Here is a 16,848-nt window from a genome sequence, read left to right on the forward strand (position 1 = left end):
TCTTGCTGTACTAAAGGTGCTTTTTCTTTTTCTTTTTTTTGTGGGTAGCGCATGTCTTACTGTGTAGATCATATTGCATGTTATTGATGCATGTTTGAAATTTGTTGTGTCCTTCAAGGCATGATAAGTGGCTATCCACCGGTGCTGCCACCTTTGCAGGGCCCAGTTGATGGCATTGTTAGCATGGGCAGCATGCAGCCACTTCACCCAGGGGTGCCCCCACCCCACCAACTTCCGCCAGGTATGCCAGGCATCCCAGGCATCCCACCACCCGGTAAGAATGTCATCCTCATTTGCTCCTTATTTCATTTTCATGTACTTGCTGTTTAACCAGTTGTTACAGAAATTGTCTGCTGCTTGTTTTGGTCACAGCTTTTGTTTCTGAACATTGCAGGTTTGTCTAGCTGCAGCGCACACCATGCACTGCTGAATGTATGAGGTATATGTAAATTGGTGTCAGAACAGCATGTCCAGAAAACCAGCAGGGAAAGGTTACTGGAGAAACGTAACGCTGCTCCAGCAGTAGTTTTGCTCCAGCCAAAAAAAGCTGACAATAGTGCTTGAGTTTATCAGGGGCCTGAAAAGCTGAAATCAGCCTATTCATATCCTTGAACATTGAACAGTGTCCTTCCTCTCCTCCTGTTTTTATTTAAAATGGGCTTATAAATGAAATTTATTGCTCTCATTCCTTACTGAACTCTTTTTCAATATGTTGATGTTTATTAGTAGTCAGACTGCACTTCAGTGAACCTGGTCATGTAAGACCCCTTGGCCTCTGGGGCACTGACACGTTATTATGAAACAGTGTTCAGATTAAACCTTGTTGATAGAACAGTAAATGGAAACTTTCGGGAATGGGGTAAACTCAGTACACTACTGTGGCCAAATTTTTAATTAATTTTTGAGAGCATATCTACTACACATTTGCTATTTTATTGCCACACTTTTGATGAAAAGTGAGGCTGAATGAAAAGTAAACATTTTTTCCAGTGTTAATGCCATTAACATGTACCCATTATGGGGAAAAATGTTCATTTGCCCTCTGATCTTGTTTTCTTTCAGTTTTTACCTCTGATAACTCACGTACCTATTTAAAAGATGTGCATCACATATGTTCAAATTCTAACAGAATTCGTTCAGCAGTTAAATGACCTGTGGGCAAAAGTGGTCTCGTTTGCATACCCCAACCACACTTGCAACTGATTTATCAGAAGCACTGTTAAGACTTTTTTATGTGAATTGTTTTAGGTTGGCTTGGGTTTTTTTTGTTGGTGTGCTTGATTTTCAAAATATCCATCAGTATGAGGTGTGCAGCTTCACTGGTGTGTAAGATTCACCATAATTTCAGTAGGAAAAGAGCTGTGTGTCTGTGAGCCTGTCTCCGACTCACCATGGCAGTAGCACTTAGCACACATCAGCCAGTACAGATGTTTGGGAGGTGAATCCAGGACTATGCATTTCTTTGAAGAGTTCTTCTCCCTGGAGAAGTGGGCTGTATGTATGGTGTTTAAAACTGAGAGGATATGGGTTAGAGAAAAAATAATGCCCGGGAATGGAAGACCACACATGAAGTGGTGCTAAATTGGGCAGGGTAGGCCAAGGGTGAAGCCATGCTCTGATGCTGGAAAGGTGAGGGTGCCCTCTACCAGACCTCTTCGCTTTGTACCAAAAAAAATCAGTGCCATATTCCACAACTCGTATTATCAATGTTTATCCCAACTTGTGACTTGCTGTTAGTACAGATCCATTTAAAATGGGGCCTGTGATCAAATGGAAAATGCATTTGAAATATGCTTTAGTGTGCAAAATGCAGTGGCACATCTTTTGATCACTGGTACAGAGATCTGCATGCAAATTAAACCCTCAGGAAGAGCACAGTTAGTTTGCAGCTTTTCCAGTGAATGAATATGAGAAGTGGCATAAACAGAAAGAAAAGCAGGAGCACTCATAACTTTCATTTTTTTTCAGACCAAAGCATATCCTGTATGTATAATACCAGGAACTGCACGACTCTCATTTAGATTTGTACATTTTTGTATATACAACTGACATGGGTGTTTCGTGCTGCACTTTGTGCAGTAGGGGAAAGCCTTGATATGTTTGAGAAAAACTAACAAGTTTTATTTTTTTAAGTTTATTTCAAATGTTCATTGATCTCATATATAAGACTGTTTAAGCTTAACCTGCAAATCGTGTTTTATATTACTGAGATCTAACAGAACTTACGCAGTGGCTTGGATTTCCTCCTGCTGTGAATGTTTTTTATAAAACTACAGGGAAATGTTAAATGTTGCTAAAGCAAATAAGCATTTCCTTTCTCAAAGGATTCCAGGAAGATCCTGTCAAGCCAAAGGCATATATTATAAATGAAAAGATTTAGTCAGGCGATCACTACATAATGTGAAAAGAACCTGAAAACCAAAACTTATTCATTTTGGATTTCTTAAATTAATTCAACAGGCCATATATTTGGTAGTTGTCATATTGGCTTTTTTTTCTTTTTTTTAATTCGGAAACTCCTAGTGTTTTGGGGTTTTTTTATTGGGGGAGAGGGGATGTTTGAATGTCATACGTCTGCTTAAAATAACTGTGAGCAATGATATTAAAGTATAAATTCTTACTGTAGAAGACCAAAGAGGTATTTGTCACTGCTCTGAAATAAGACTAATTATTTTATATTTTGGAATATAGGTGTTATAGGCCAAAACGTGTCCCCCATGGTAGGCACTCCAGCACCTGGAGCAAGTCCTTTTGGACAGCCGGTGAGTCATTTTTGCATTATTTATGTGGCTCTAAGGTTGTGAATTTAGTGTTTGAACAGCATCTCAGTTAAGACATGTAGGGATGCACATAGCCTTTCCCAGGGAGGACATAAACAAAATGTACACCGATGTGTTTAGGACCAGTTAATGTCTTAACACTCAAAGTGTACGTCTGTATTTGTTGATTGAATTATTAGACTAATTGGGTTCTGTCCAAGTGGGATAACTTCTACAGTATAAGCAAGACAATGGTTTGGTTTTGTTTTGTTTTGTTTTCCTTCTACTAAATTAAGACAAGTCATTTAAACACATTGTCAAACTGCTTATGATTTAGGTTTCTGCGTGTTTTGGTGATGCAGAGAGGATGCTGTCCACTTTTTCAGCTGTTGATGAATGGGTCAAAACTGTTTTGTTTGCTCCCATATTTCACAAACTGACAAAGCAAAATGTTCATTGGCAGTTCAGAATTTGTGAGTTTGGATAACAGTGATGATCAGATGTTCCTTCTTAGTGAATAGTACAGATGAAGTGTTCAGCACATTTCCAATTTCACTGACTAAATTTTTGCATCATTAAGAGAAACAGAATTTTGGTTAGAGGGTGTAAAGAAAACTAGAAGTTGAGTGAGAAAGTAGTAAAGTGTATATGTCAGAATACTGAGTTATTCCAGACCACAGGATATCTGTGCTAAGAGGTCTCAGTACTGCTACTTCATCACAGTGGTGGGAACTCCTCTGTGTGACTGATTTTATTTGGTTTTTGTCTGCCTGCAATTTTTGCCTGGCAGCAATTAGCATCTGTTCTGCGGAAGTATCCCAGTTGTCCAAAGGGTCAATTTGAACTCAGTGTTTATTTCTAACCCTGTACTTCACAGGCCACGCAGTTTCTGATCAAATTAGAAAAAGCATGAAAGACAAAGGAGGCAAAAGGAGTAATTAAAGTTAATAGGAGAGGGAGGTAAATGGTGATAGTAATCAGAGTATATTTACATACGTTAGAAATATGAAGAGTGTGGTCTGTTAAATAAGAACAATGTTGTCCATTAAATACGAATGTGGTTTGTGTGCACTTCCTTCCTCTCTGTGCATGTCAGGGACCCCAGCAAATAGCCTTGGCTGAAGTGGGTGTCTTCCAGGGAAATTTTCTTACACCTTTGCTCATAACCCATTTTAAAGCTCCACTGCATGAGGATGACCCGGTGCACAGATGTGAAGTTCAGTTTCCCCAGATGTGATCTCTCCATTGCTTTGTCATTGCAGATAGGAATCCTTGGCCCGCCAGGACAGCAGGCCCCACCTCCGTACCCCGGCCAGAGCCCAGCGAGTCAGCCCGTTATGCAGCAGCCCACAACTCCCATGTTCGTCTCCCCTCCACCAAAGACACAGAGGCTTCTTCACTCTGAAGCCTATCTGAAATACATTGAGGGGCTTAGTGCTGAATCAAATAGTATCAGCAAGTGGGACCAGACCCTTGCAGGTAAGGCTTTTGGTACAGAGTGGGATGTTTCCAGACAGAACACGCTTCATAACCATTAATATTTTTTGCTTCTATTGAAAATGCTAAATAAATCTGCTGCTTACTTAAAGTCCACACATGCGCTTCATTGTTAAAACCAAATCAACAGACTGGGAATATATCAGCAGGCTAATTCCATCGATGTTGTATAAATCTAAGAATCAATTGTATGGGTTTAAATACTAGAGGTAAAAGTTACACTGTAGAATTATACTCACCTTTTGCTAGAAAAATTGTGGTGAATATCAAAGCCAGTAGATAATCGGACCATTTCTTGACCTTCCAGCACGAAGACGAGATGTCCACTTATCAAAAGAACAGGAGAGCCGACTCCCTTCACACTGGTTGAAAAGTAAAGGGGCTCATACCACAATGGCTGATGCATTGTGGCGTCTGCGAGACTTGATGCTCCGAGACACCCTCAATATCCGTCAGGCATACAACATAGAAAATGTTTAGTCGCTTAATTGCTTCTTTCTTTGATACCGGCATATAAGGAGTTTTGTGGAACAATAGCTGTTTTAGTTACTGGGTGGGAAGAGGTAACCAACAATAATTTGTATTGCATTTTACTGTACATTGCAAGACCATTTTTATATAAGGACACTTTTAATAAGCATATTTCACTTTTTGTTATATTAAGTTGACTTTATCAAATACACGGATTTTTGCATATGTTTCCTTTGTTTGAAAGGCGATTTCATAATTCGTTAAGTGTAGTCAAGGATTCATCTTTCTTATACTTTATTGCTGAGACTCTGATGCCATTGTTTTTATATAAAAGAAGAAAAAAAGAAAACAAAGTATTTACAGATTGATACAGTGGAATGTGAAATTAGTCATAGTTTACATCTTAGAAGAATGTGTGTAACATGTGCTTGTGTGCTAGCCACTTCCAGCAGAAATCGCTTGGATGTGAACAGGGAGGATCTCTTAGAAGAAGCTAAAGGTAAGGCATGCATTAATGCTAGGGGAAAATGACATTTCAGGTCAATACTGAGGCAGCTGAGTGGGTCATAGCAATCATGGAAGTGCTAGTGTGGACGGGACAAGGGTGTCTTGACCACTAATGTTGTCCAATCCTGTCCAGTTATTTAATTGTGTAGCCAAGGCCATTGCGATCCTAAATCAGTAACAGAATACATGTGCTGGCATGCCTTTAGAAGGTGAAATGTTTCATGTGCCATGACCTGATTTGGGGGTTCTGTGATGTGCCTCACATGGAGCAGTGGGAAAGGGAAGATTCCTCCCTAAGCAATTCCGTCTGCATGTGGGAGAGGCATGCAGAACTTCGCGCCAGTCCAGGTCTTGGAAGGTAAGTTAGAGGAGAAATGGAGTTGTTTCGTTAGTGAAATAATGTGATGTTTATAAATTCGCACATATTCTGTTAATGATTGGGCATTGTAAGACATTTTTGTATGCTTTCTTTAAGTGTATTGATTCACCTTAATGAAAGTTTTGCAATGCAAATCTTGAGAGAAATTTAATGCTTAAATTAACTTTAAAGTAAAATACTACTGTATGGTATGTGTAAATTCAGCATACTGAGTACGTTGGCGAAAGAGTACTTGCTTTGCAGTCTTCAGAGGGTTTGGGTTGGGTTTCTCTCTCTTTAAGTAAGGTAGGTGTAGACTCTTCTTGCCAAATTTCAAAGTTGTGGCTACCTTCTGCTAAAGACTTACCTGTCCTTGTAACTAACCAACCTTTTGGGTTGCAAAGTTATTTGTTTAAAGGTAAATCCTTTCATGTATTTAATTTTAGAAAAAGAATTAATACTCTTGTATTGCATTAAGTAACTGGGAAAGCTGTATTAATTTGAAAAAAATTGTTGGCAGGAATGTGGTCACTACAACTCAGTCCAAAAGAACTGATTTACTGATACACTTCATCTTACTGCTAGAGATGTTCATCATGTGGAAATGGGTTTTGAAGTCTATAGTACAGAACATTTTCCTTTCAGTATATTTGGCAGAAGGTTAAATATTTTTCTTCAAGTACTGGATATCTTGGCATTTGTTCTCCTGATATAATTAATACTGATGAGGGAAATGACATGCAAGTGTAAACTGTTACTTAGTTTTACTGGATAATTTCTCTCCTATGGCAATCTTCCAGTCATTGCACAAAAAACCATGCAATTACAAATAGGCACTTAAGGACAGTTTAGGTCAGATGTGCAATGAATGTGAAGAAAATGGAGCTAAGCAACATATAGGGAAATTACAATTTTGGACTCTACAAGTAAGCACACCTGTGGTACAGAAATTCCTTACTGGCCTTTGTAAATGATCAATTTTATTAAATAAAGTAGAATCTGAATAGTCTTAGACCACCCCCATATATACAGTATCATCTTAAATGTGTTTAAATTACCATAGACTTTGCAATTTTTTTAGCCACAAAGACGGGACATTGAAGCAAATCAGGCAGCAAATCCTAGTTTTTGAGTTTTTGGAACTATCATGGATTGTACCAATAGACCACCAGATTCTCCTACTTCTCAGCATTAACAAAAATCACACCAAAGAACCTGGGATGGATTTTAGTTAAGTTATTGTTTTATTTATTTTCTTTTGAGGACTGGATGGGACTCCCTTTGGAGCCTGTATAACTCAGACGTTTAATTTATCTGAAGGTCAGTGATGAGCAGACTTGTGGCACTGGCTCTCTCCTGCCCGGGCAGCTGAAGCCGTTTGTTCACTGCTCTTTCCGGCCCAGGAGCAAGAGATTGGAAGTGCAAACAAAACTTGGGTCCTCCCGCAAGGCAGTGCAGAGCGCTACCACTAAGCCACTGGGCTGGCCCTAATCAATTATTTTAAGCTTTGTTTATTTATTTCAAAATCATGTCTCTGCAGATTGGAGGCATTTCAGTCAATTGCATTAAAATTTAGGCTATAATGGCTACAGTCTAGAATTCAAAACCAGCAAAAGAAACTTTTCGGACTCTGGTTTAAAAAAAAAGAAAAAAAAAGAAAAAAAAGACATGTCTGTCTGTCTCTTTCTCTCTTTGTGGGTATTTGAAGCCCTCATTTGTTTTCCACTGCCCTTCATTGTACTGGCACAAATAAGACTTTCATATTAAAATAAAAGTATGTATGGGAAATGGTTGGCTTCTGTGAGAGTGGCAAATAGGTTAATCTAGGACCGGTATTTTCATAAACCAGATGGAAATGACTAATAATTATTTGTTCTCTTCCTCAGCCCTTCCCTTCCATGAAAAATTTACTGTTTGTGTAAAAATTCAAAACATTGACGTTGATGGCTTTTTTTTTTCAGCGTATGTTTTTGGACCTGGTTAATCCATGCTTGGCTTTTCATTAGATCTTGTACTCCTGAAGGTTAAGCTGCTAACCAGGTTTATAACATGTATGTACTATCACTTTGTTTACCTGAGTCTTTTTTCATTTGAATAAAAATAGTTTGCAAAGTGTTTTGGATTAACCAGGTTTGAGTGTCCCATCAAGACTTTTGTTAGGATTTGATTTCAAGTAATTCTGGCTGTTGCTGATCCAGATTTTATCAAAGTCCTTGGTACGTGCTTGTGTGTGGGTAAAGAATCCTTTTTATATTGTCCTGTGTATTGCAAGATGTGCCTGGTAGGGGATAAGAACAGCGATGCTGAAAGATATGGTTGAAAATTGAGCCATAAGGAGCATGAACAGTAAACCTTGAAAAATATGTGACGCATTGGGAACAAGCTGAGTGAGATGATATGATTCAGTCAGTGCCAGGTGCCTCCATATTAATTGTTTTGAAAATAAACAGCAAGCCTTAATTTCATACTGGAAGTTAACCTGGCTCGGGACTGTCTTTTGTGTAGCTGTGTAATAAATTGGAATGGTAATATGGAAAAAGCATCTTTTGCACAATAAAATTAGAAACCAGGATAGAAATTTCCTTTAGTAGCAAAAACTTCAAGAAAATTTGATAGCAACTTCTCAAGTCTCAAGGTGACTCTGACATAAAATTTACAAAGAGCTATTTAAACAACCAGAACAGATAGATAGCATTTTATTTAATTAACACACATTTATGTGTTTGACCTGGGGGATAAACGCTGCCTCTCATGCAGGCTGCCAGCTTTACAGTACTTCCACCTTTCTAAAACTGGACGTTGCAGTTGCAGAGAGGAGATTGATTCTAATAATCTTCTACATCTTGTTTGCTCAGTCTGGGACACTGAAGATCATCCATAGATTTGTGTAGCCCCGTCTTGGCTGCAAATGCACGAAATTGGAGCAGTGTTTTGAAATGGTTGCACACTCTGAACATCAAGTAAGAAATGGGATCATTGATATATGTGAAGTTTTCTGATTAATAAAGCTCATATTCATTTTGCTTACTGCATTTTCCAGCGAGTCTAATTTGACTGTCGTACAAAGGAAGAAAACGATGGCTGCTGCAGTGCAGTAGGATCTGGATCCTGGATAAAGAGATTCCCAGTCTGTCAGGCTTCGGAGACACAGTGGTCTCCTCCGACTGGCCCTTCCTGTGCCAAGGGGGGTCAGAAATCCAGCGCAGAAGTCTGGCTGTGCAGATTATCATCTGTTAAAGGAGGCAGCAGGAGGTGGAGAATGCGCTGAATTACGCAGCAATACAAGTAACCCGTGTGGCTCAGCTCAGGCTAAGCTAAGCACACTGAAAAACTTGGACAAAAGTGGTGAAGGGTGGCCAGTCCTTCATGAAGTCTGTGCAACTGTCTCCACAGGGTGTGTCCAAATTCAGTTTTCATTGAAAGATTTTGGGGAGGACTGTAATTAATCCTCATGCCGAGTGCAAAGCACCAACATCCAGTAATGACTTGAGGAAATTCGTCATGACTGGCCATCCCACCAGTGCCTGTTGCAAGAGTTTTGCACCTTTATTAGAAGGAGCTGGGGCTGGCCAAAACTGCAGGTACAGTTTTTTATCTGTGTGTGAAAGCTCACCTCCACTGAAGAGACAAGTTATGCTCCAGGGGAGAATTCACCAGTACATAGCAGATGACTATTTTTTCCTTTTTCTGCTCTTGAAAAGCTGGGACAAAACACTGCTGCACCCCTGTGCCAGGGAGGAGTACAGGCTGGGCGCACACATGCTGCTTTTACCACGACTTTTCAGTACTTCTCTGGCTCTTCACAGGTCTTTCAGCAGACAGCAGCCCCGGGTGCACAGCAGCAGGGAAATTATGTACGAACAGATCCATTCTTCCAGCAAAATCATTCTGAATTGGTGGTGAAATTGTCCCCTCTCTAATGCCGAAGTGGTGAGCAGCAGTGCTCGTACACAAGTATCGCTGTTTGTTTAGCATGTCTATTCACTGCTGCTGCGTTGCTGAGTTGAAATTTTCATGCTTGATACCTATATTGGCTTGACTGCTGCAATTTAGGAAGCTTGCAGCAGAAATGCTTTGCTGCTTCTCAGAATCTGCTGCTGTGGCTTCTGTAGAGTGAACACATGAGACCACTGTTCTTAGACACCGAGCTGGGTTCTGGGCTGACGCCAGATGAACTCCCTGAAGAAGGAATAGACGTGTTCAACCCCAGAACTGGCAGGGGCTCAGCTGCGCTTAAATGAAAGCTGTGTTCCTGGCTTGCTCTCACAGTGCAGAACAGCAGCAGCAGTGTGTGCCGGTGCTGGCCTGAGCTCTGAGCCTGAGGAGAGTTCTTGCTTCCTCCTCATTGCCTCCCACCACAGAGGTGAAGCTGGAGGATGGGATGGAAATGGGGACATGAGAGCTGGAAAGAAGATGGGAAATAGATTGTTGGGGAAGGCAAAGAGCACAGCACTAGGAGTCAGCAGGGATAAAACTGAGAAACCAAATGACGGCCTTGGTTGTTGAAGATTGGGTGTAGATTGAAATTGATACTTAACCCTCAAGTGTGCTTGGTACTGGAATGGGCTGGGCCCTGGGGCCTTACAGCTGCTCTTATTTCCCACATTAGTGAGAGACTGGCCAAATCAAACAATGCTGAAGGATCAGCACTAGTGAACACATCATGGAACGAAGAAGAAAACGGGTCAGATTTCTGAAAGTCAAGCTTCATCTCGTGTCATAACAAATCTGTGTTGCCTGAAATGGTACAATGCCATCTTGGAGGAGGATTTTATTCCTGCACTGGTCACAGTGAGTAGTGATACAGAACTCCCTGACATTAGACTTGTGACTGCAGCCTGTCTCCCTTTCTGGTTACCTAGCTGGAGACACCCAGGGTATCTTCCAGACATGCCATGTGTGCTCAGCTGCGAATGGGAAATTGTGCTGCAAAATAAGCAAGAGGTCTGAAGTGGAAAACTGGACCTCACCCCACCAATGAAACACTGCTACTACTATAGGAGTGCTTAAGGGGAGCCACAGGATGTTTTCACACCAGGCTCCCAAGGACTGAGAAGTAACTTAAAAAACAGTGAAGATATTGAAAAACTCACTTGTTTGCAAACAAACCAAGCATAAGGGAGTTCCAGAAGGCTCAAGAAATAAAGGTAGATGGAGATAAAGCTCAGCAGTCTTCAAAATCTGGCTTTTTATTAATGCTTTAATGTATTGTTATAATCACGATTTACTTCAGTGCAATGATCTATGGCTGCAAAAATAAGGTTTCGTACATGAGGTTTTGAACTTGGGCTCTACCTTGGAACCAAAGTCAAATCTAGGTTCTTATTACTACTGAAATAGAGGTTTTCCCCAAGTAATTTATTTGCTGCCCAGAATATGCAGTGGCACAGTCACATCTTTAATTGTCTGTCAGTTTTTGATCTCCTGAAAACACAAGCAGTGCTAGTCCTCCAGATCAACTCCTTGGAAGAGACAACACAAAGGACACCAGTCACCTTCTGCTGGCAAGTTGAGCTCCTGCACCATGACATCTTGAAAACAGCCACTGTCTCTTTAGTTGATGAAAACTTACTTCTGTGGGAAAAGGCTGTTAGGAGGCAACACGGGAATGCATGTAAGTGTATGAACTCCCTCAGGGTTGTTGTTTTAGGATTATCTTAAGAATTGGCTTCTCTGGGAAACCTCAGCATAGACACATACCATCAGAAATCAAACAACTGCATTTAATATATGACCCTCACAGCACCAGTCACCCTAATGCATAGTCACTGACAAGCTCCTACACACCTGAGAGCCATTGTCACTGCGTTAGGGAGCAACAGCTATCCAGGATAAGCAGTTACCTCCGTTCTCCTTCTTTGGGGAGACAGGAGTCCTGCAAACAGAATTCAGGGTTGCTAGGGCTTCCCTTGCCCACTGCTCTGAACATGTGCCTGTTACTAGCTAAATGCATCAGGCTTTTCCCCAGAGTCCTCAGCTCAGTTCAGTTAGAGTAGCAATAATGGGTATTACAGCACTGGTAGGCAGTGGAGCTTGAATGCATGGATGACTTTCCAAAGAGTGTGGGCTGAGTAAACACTGAGCAGTAAGTCTGTCCTCTTTAGTAAAATGATGCCACACTGGAAAGAAAACAAATCAGATGCCAGAGCAGTTTCTATCAATACAAAGGAAACTAACTACACATTACTATTTCCATGGGGCTGAGGTATCATGTACGCAGTATGTAACATTCCTTTCCCCTTGGTCTCGTCAAGCAAAGAAAAGCAGTAGCCAGACTCTGTTCACTTAATTTAGTTTATTTTAAAGTACTAAACAAACATTAAATAAATGGCAGAAGCCCAAATACAATGAACTTTTTGCTACTGTATTTGGCTTAAATACAAAGCATGAAAGATAACGAAGTAGATGGAAGAATAAAACTGCCAAAACCATACGGGAGTGTATTACACAAACTGTTGGATGATAGTTCATCTTGCAGAGACAAAATCTTCCCCTACCATCACTGTGGTGGTAATGCTTTTTTTGGTATCAATACAGTTGAAGCATTCAGGACCTTCCTCTTGAAACGTTTCAGCTAAAGTTCATTTTTTGCCATCTTTGCCTCATACTGTCTTTCCGATCGTTTCCTTCGGTAAACATCATCTGCCAGAAAAAGATTTTTTTCTATATGAGTGTTTTCCAAGTACAAGATAGTAATAAATGTAGAAGCCTGTCATCTCTTTTTAAACTTTTCAATCCAATTTTCTCTTGCAGACACTGACTGACAGGCAACTGAAAATTCAAGCCAACACAAATCTTTATTACCACCTAAAAATAGCTCATGTTCTCCCTCCCATCCAGGCTAAAGTTCTTCCCATCAGTCCTGATTAAATGTTTTTATAGGAAAACATAAGTTTCCAATGCAATACAGTTCTTGTTTACTTTCCCTTGGGGGTAATTAAAAATACAAATGCCCAAACTATCTGAAGTAAAATGGAAATTAAATTATAGCCACAAAGGCAAGGCCTAAGGGCAGCCAGCATGGCTTCAGTATTTCAGCTTTTTATTTTTATGAACAAAGCATAGGGCTATACCCCCCTTCACAGCCTTCCTAGTTCTTCCTGCCTTCGTCCTCTCATACCTACATATCCATCACCAAATAAAATCTCTCACTGACAGAAAGAGAGGTTATCAGTCTTGTCACTTGGCATGGATTATGGAGCAATAATAAGGCTAAACTGCACAATTATTACTGTACTATTTAGGCATAGCTTTTTTTTTTTCCAGGAAACTAAGGCTTAAGCTGCAATGCAATAGCTGCTACACAGCTGTTGTGCTTTAGTTTCTAACCTGAACTTATTACTATGTAGGTATGCATCAAATTTTAAACTGAAAAACAGCAAACCCAGGCCTTCAGAAAGAACTGAGCAAAGAAGCAATTCTATCAGCATCGAGTTTGTCAGCTATGGAAACTGTATGAAGCTGTTTCATTCTACAGGAGACTCAGTTAGATTTCCTGTAAAAATGAGAATCTTCCTATAGAACATACAATAGAGCTGATCCTTTTTCTGAAGTACACAAAGATTTCCATGTTAAAACAGTTTAACTTCTAGGAACTAAGTGCCAGTAGCAAAGCTCTCATGACTCATTTTCATACCTTTTAAATTGGAAAAGTCACATTTCAGATGAACCCACACCTGTGCCTCAATTCTGACAGCCCTGGTGAGGCTTTTATGCAAAAACAAAATCTAGTTTAATATTTGAAATCTGGGTTCTTTCTTTGTTTCTGCCTAGTGTCTCCTGCTGGGGAGGCAGAACCTGGAGTGCCACATCCTGCGCTAGAGGAAGAGGTGTTTGACTCGCTGACCGAAGTCAGACCCGCTAGCTTTGCTGCTGCTTGGTGTTGCCGTTAAGTGACCGGCCTCCGCCGCTCCCCGGCGCTGCGGCGTACGGGACCGGAGCGGGCCTGCTTCTGCCGCCCGGCCGGGGACCATCCGCGGCCCTCACTTACAGAAGGTCTCCTTGCCAACGCGGACGTTAATCATGAACCACTCCATCGCTCCCCCGAGGAGGAAGAAGAAGGGCAGGAACCTGTAAACGCCGAAGCGCTGCTTCCCGGGCACCAGCCGCAAGATGCGCTTCACCCGGTTGCTCACCACCATGACCGGCCGGGATCGGCGCCTTCAGCGCTTCGCGGACAAAGAACAAAACAGGGAGGGGAACAGGCGTGAGAGGCGGAACGGGACGTACAACGGCCCCCGGTGCCTCGCGTCAAACGGCGGCTGGGACGGGGCCGCAGTGCCCCGTAACCTGCCCCGGCGGAGAGGCGGCACGGGCCCACACTCGTTCCCTGCGGCCATGGCGGCCCCTCTGCCCGCTCCACCGCGCCCCGGCCGGCCCGGCGGGAGCGCGCAGCCAATCAGCGCAGAGCCCGCCGCGCGCCCCCGCGCCCCTCACCTCCAGCGCAAGCCCCCGGACCCAGGACGCGGCCGAAGGGAAGGACGTGGTCGGCAGCCACGTGACCCAGCTCAGGGCGGTTCCCCTCGCCTGATTGGGCGGGGCGGGGCTTCAGTGAGGGGACCCCCCCCCCTCCGTCCCCGCCCACCTCCTCTCGCCTGAGGGGCCGGAGCGCGGCGAGCGGAGCCGCACCGGGGTCCCGCCGACCCCCACCCGCCCCTCGCCCGCCCCTCGCAGCCGGCAGCCGCTGAGCACCGCCCCCCGCTCGGCGGGGCGTGGCGCGGCCCGGCCCCCTCGCACAGGGCGGCGGGGATTGGCCGCCCGGCGGGTGCCGCCGCGGGCTGTGGCCGTGGCGGCGGGGAGCGGAGCGGAGCGGAGCGGAGCCAGCCTCCGCCGTGTGCGGGCTGCTCCGAGGCTGCGGCGTCCGGCGTGACCATGGCGGCGCTGGGCATGGCGGCACTGATGAGGGGCAGCGGCGCGGCCCCTCGGCTCCTCGCCGTGGCCGTCTCCTGCCAGAGCTGCCGCCCCAAAGCCAGCCAGTGCCCCGGGGACGGCGGCCACGGGCAGCCCCGGGATCACCACCCGGCGGGCGCCGGCAGAGCCCGTCGCGGCGCCGAGCCCGGCCCCGCCGCGGGCAGCCAACCCCTCCCGGCCGAGGGAGCCGACACCAAGACCTATTTGTGGGCCAGGTACCACGAGATGAAGAAGCTGGTCTATGGTAAGGGCCGTCTCCGGACGCTGGGACTGCCACGTCCTGCCGGGCTTCGCCTTTCTTCTTTCTTGTTTTCCCTCTCTCTTTGCATCCTGGTGCCTTTCCCCGCGCTGCAGAACTGGGGATGTGCCGGTTGCTGTGCAGCTGCCGGCGTCAGCAGCCTTTTCCCTGGCAATGCCATCCACACACCTTCTTCACCCCGGGGCCCTCTGGAATGGTTTGATTTCTTCTGAAATCTGGCCCCGATCTTCCTTTCCCCATCCTGGGTTTCCCTCTGTAAAGATCACTCGGCTGGTCTCAGTGTTTCAGGACACGCAGAGTATTTGGGGTTCTTCACAACTGCCCCCCCTTAACAAGGGCAAAAGTCACAGCAAATGGTCTAAATGAAGGGCTTGTGGCATTTTCCTCAAATGTGCCATTGGCTGGCATAGAGAAATGTGGTTAGACTAGGATGAATAGGCAGGGATGTTGATTGAAGTGGTGAGAAGTCTAGGGTCCAACTTGTAACTCACCATTGGCACAAGGATGAGCGTGGAGAAGATTAATGCTACAGCTGCTAGGATGTCTCCTGATCCTGAGCTCAGTTTGTGTTACAGATGCAAAGCACCTTTTACTCATGTGTGCATGTGTGTTTCTGCTTTTCTGGCCAAGAAGTTACCTGGTTTCATCAGATACGTTGAAATCTTGCCAAGGGAGGAGAAAACTTGTGCCACTGGCCAAATCTGTCCATTAGTAAAACAGGATTGTGGTCTTTTGGGCAGCAGCAGACCTCTACTGTGTTAAATGCTTCTAAAAATGTGAAAAAGTAGCTCTCATGGCATAAGGACAGGGAATTTTTCCTGATAGTTTCTTGATTCTGGGAATGCTGAAGGTAAGCACTGTAGAGTTAGGAAGTGTGACTTTGTCTGCCGTTAAATAGCTCTCCCTTAGCTTTTGTTTATCTAAGGATTTGGAAAAGGAGAGCAGCCAGCCTTAGGCATCTGGAAGAACCGTCTTGCTGTTCTGAGATTGACAAGTTGTGTCATTCCTTCCTTCCTTATCTTCCAGTACATGAGATCTGACATAAAATGATGCACAAATGTAAAGGAATTGGCTGCTGATCCATTGCGTACTCAGCCTGCTCATTCTGGCTTTTGCAGGATGCGAGCTCCTTTGCCTGAGCCGCTAAGGCAGTGCAGGGTGCTGACAGAGGACAGTAGCTTTGTGTTGAGTCCCTGCTCCAAGACTGAGTTTTAGCCCCACTGCTTAAGAGAAATTCCAACTCGCAAGACTTGTAATGGTGTTTGGACCTTAATATCCTCAAAGGCTATTTATTTCTTTTCCATAGTGGTATTGAAACAGAAAATGCAGATATGTTCATAGGCTGTGTTACGGTCTCTTGAGAAAATGCTCAGTTTACTATGTGGCAGATTATGAAGTTTGTATTCACATAATTACGCTTTGTAGAGATGCAAGAGATACAGTTATTGCTTGAGGTGGAGAACTCATCAGCAGGACTAAAGGCAAAATGATGTTGGGCAAAGTAACCCATGCATTACAGAGCAGACTCTTCACAAACCTTCAAGTAACTACTGGACATGTTGAATGAGGTGGCCCTCAACTGTTTAAAGAATAGCTCCCCAAACCAAAATTTCAAGACTGTGCTGTTATTCAAGTCTTGTCAAGAAGAGGCATAAACAGAGTTGGTCCAATTTGGTTTTAATTGTTGCCTTGATAACTAAATTGCCTTGTGCAAAATGTTCATCAGTTTGTTCTTTTGCTCTTAATTTCTAATGCTGATGTAAAGGTGAATGTCTGTGGTGGGTTATGGGTTTGAAAACATCATCACATCTCAATACTCATCAGCATGGAGTTTGAGAAGACTTTTGGGCTACCACATTCTTCCTTCCTTCTCCAAAACTCTACCTCTAATAACTGTCCTATGTTATTAGTTACTGCTATTGGTTTTGGGCAGAGGTCTCTGCCAGGAGAATTTATTATGTGTTTTCAAACCAGCTCTTGCTTAGGACCTGATTTCTAGAGCAATGCTGCATTTTTGCACGGAAAGGATTCTAATGATAAATGCTGACCGAGTTGGACAGGGCAGGATGTGTAGGACAAGAGCTTCT

The 16,848-nt window shown here is 43.5% G+C and overlaps 3 protein-coding genes across 14 annotated transcripts in view; 2 read left to right on the forward strand and 1 right to left on the reverse strand.

Annotated features, from left to right (window-relative positions):
- Positions 1–8,070, forward strand: part of PBRM1 (polybromo 1) — a 67,223-nt gene extending 59,153 nt beyond the window's left edge. For 8 of the 11 annotated variants that reach the window (XM_030502138.1, XM_030502134.1, XM_030502137.1 and 5 more), the window contains 4 exons: positions 119–274; positions 2,692–2,762; positions 4,022–4,238; positions 4,564–8,070. In XM_030502138.1, coding sequence (XP_030357998.1) covers positions 119–274; positions 2,692–2,762; positions 4,022–4,238; positions 4,564–4,736 — 617 coding nt within the window. In that variant the 3' untranslated portion in view covers positions 4,737–8,070. The remainder of the gene's footprint in view (positions 1–118; positions 275–2,691; positions 2,763–4,021; positions 4,239–4,563) is intronic. The other 3 variants (XM_030502136.1, XM_030502144.1, XM_030502143.1) reach the window with 1 other exon arrangement.
- A 3,798-nt stretch (positions 8,071–11,868) lies between these two features.
- On the reverse strand, positions 11,869–14,152 carry SMIM4 (small integral membrane protein 4). The gene is made up of 3 exons (XM_030500549.1): positions 14,029–14,152; positions 13,583–13,760; positions 11,869–12,234 (listed from the first exon to the last, which is right to left on the reverse strand). The coding sequence occupies exons 2-3, from the start codon at positions 13,731–13,733 to the stop codon at positions 12,167–12,169; spliced, it is 219 nt and encodes a 72-aa protein (XP_030356409.1). The 5' UTR covers positions 13,734–13,760; positions 14,029–14,152; the 3' UTR covers positions 11,869–12,166.
- A 6-nt stretch (positions 14,153–14,158) lies between these two features.
- NT5DC2 (5'-nucleotidase domain containing 2) overlaps positions 14,159–16,848 on the forward strand; it is a 28,754-nt gene continuing 26,064 nt past the window's right edge. Inside the window, exon 1 of one of the 2 annotated variants that reach the window (XM_030500548.1) lies at positions 14,159–14,746. In XM_030500548.1, coding sequence (XP_030356408.1) covers positions 14,464–14,746 — 283 coding nt within the window. In that variant the 5' untranslated portion in view covers positions 14,159–14,463. The remainder of the gene's footprint in view (positions 14,747–16,848) is intronic. The other variant, XM_030500547.1, reaches the window with a different exon arrangement.

The sequence above is a fragment of the Strigops habroptila genome, chromosome 11 (genome assembly GCF_004027225.2).
Source record: "Strigops habroptila isolate Jane chromosome 11, bStrHab1.2.pri, whole genome shotgun sequence".
NCBI lineage: Eukaryota > Metazoa > Chordata > Aves > Psittaciformes > Psittacidae > Strigops > Strigops habroptila.

Excerpts from the sequence above, each read along its gene's own strand:
- SMIM4 (XM_030500549.1), bottom strand. The coding sequence starts at position 13,733 with ATGGTGGTGAGCAACCGGGTGAAGCGCATCTTGCGGCTGGTGCCCGGG. Across the intron at positions 12,235-13,582 it reads CGTTGGCAAGGAGACCTTCT|ATGATGTTTACCGAAGGAAA; the intron begins GTAAGTGAGGGC and ends TTTTTCTGGCAG.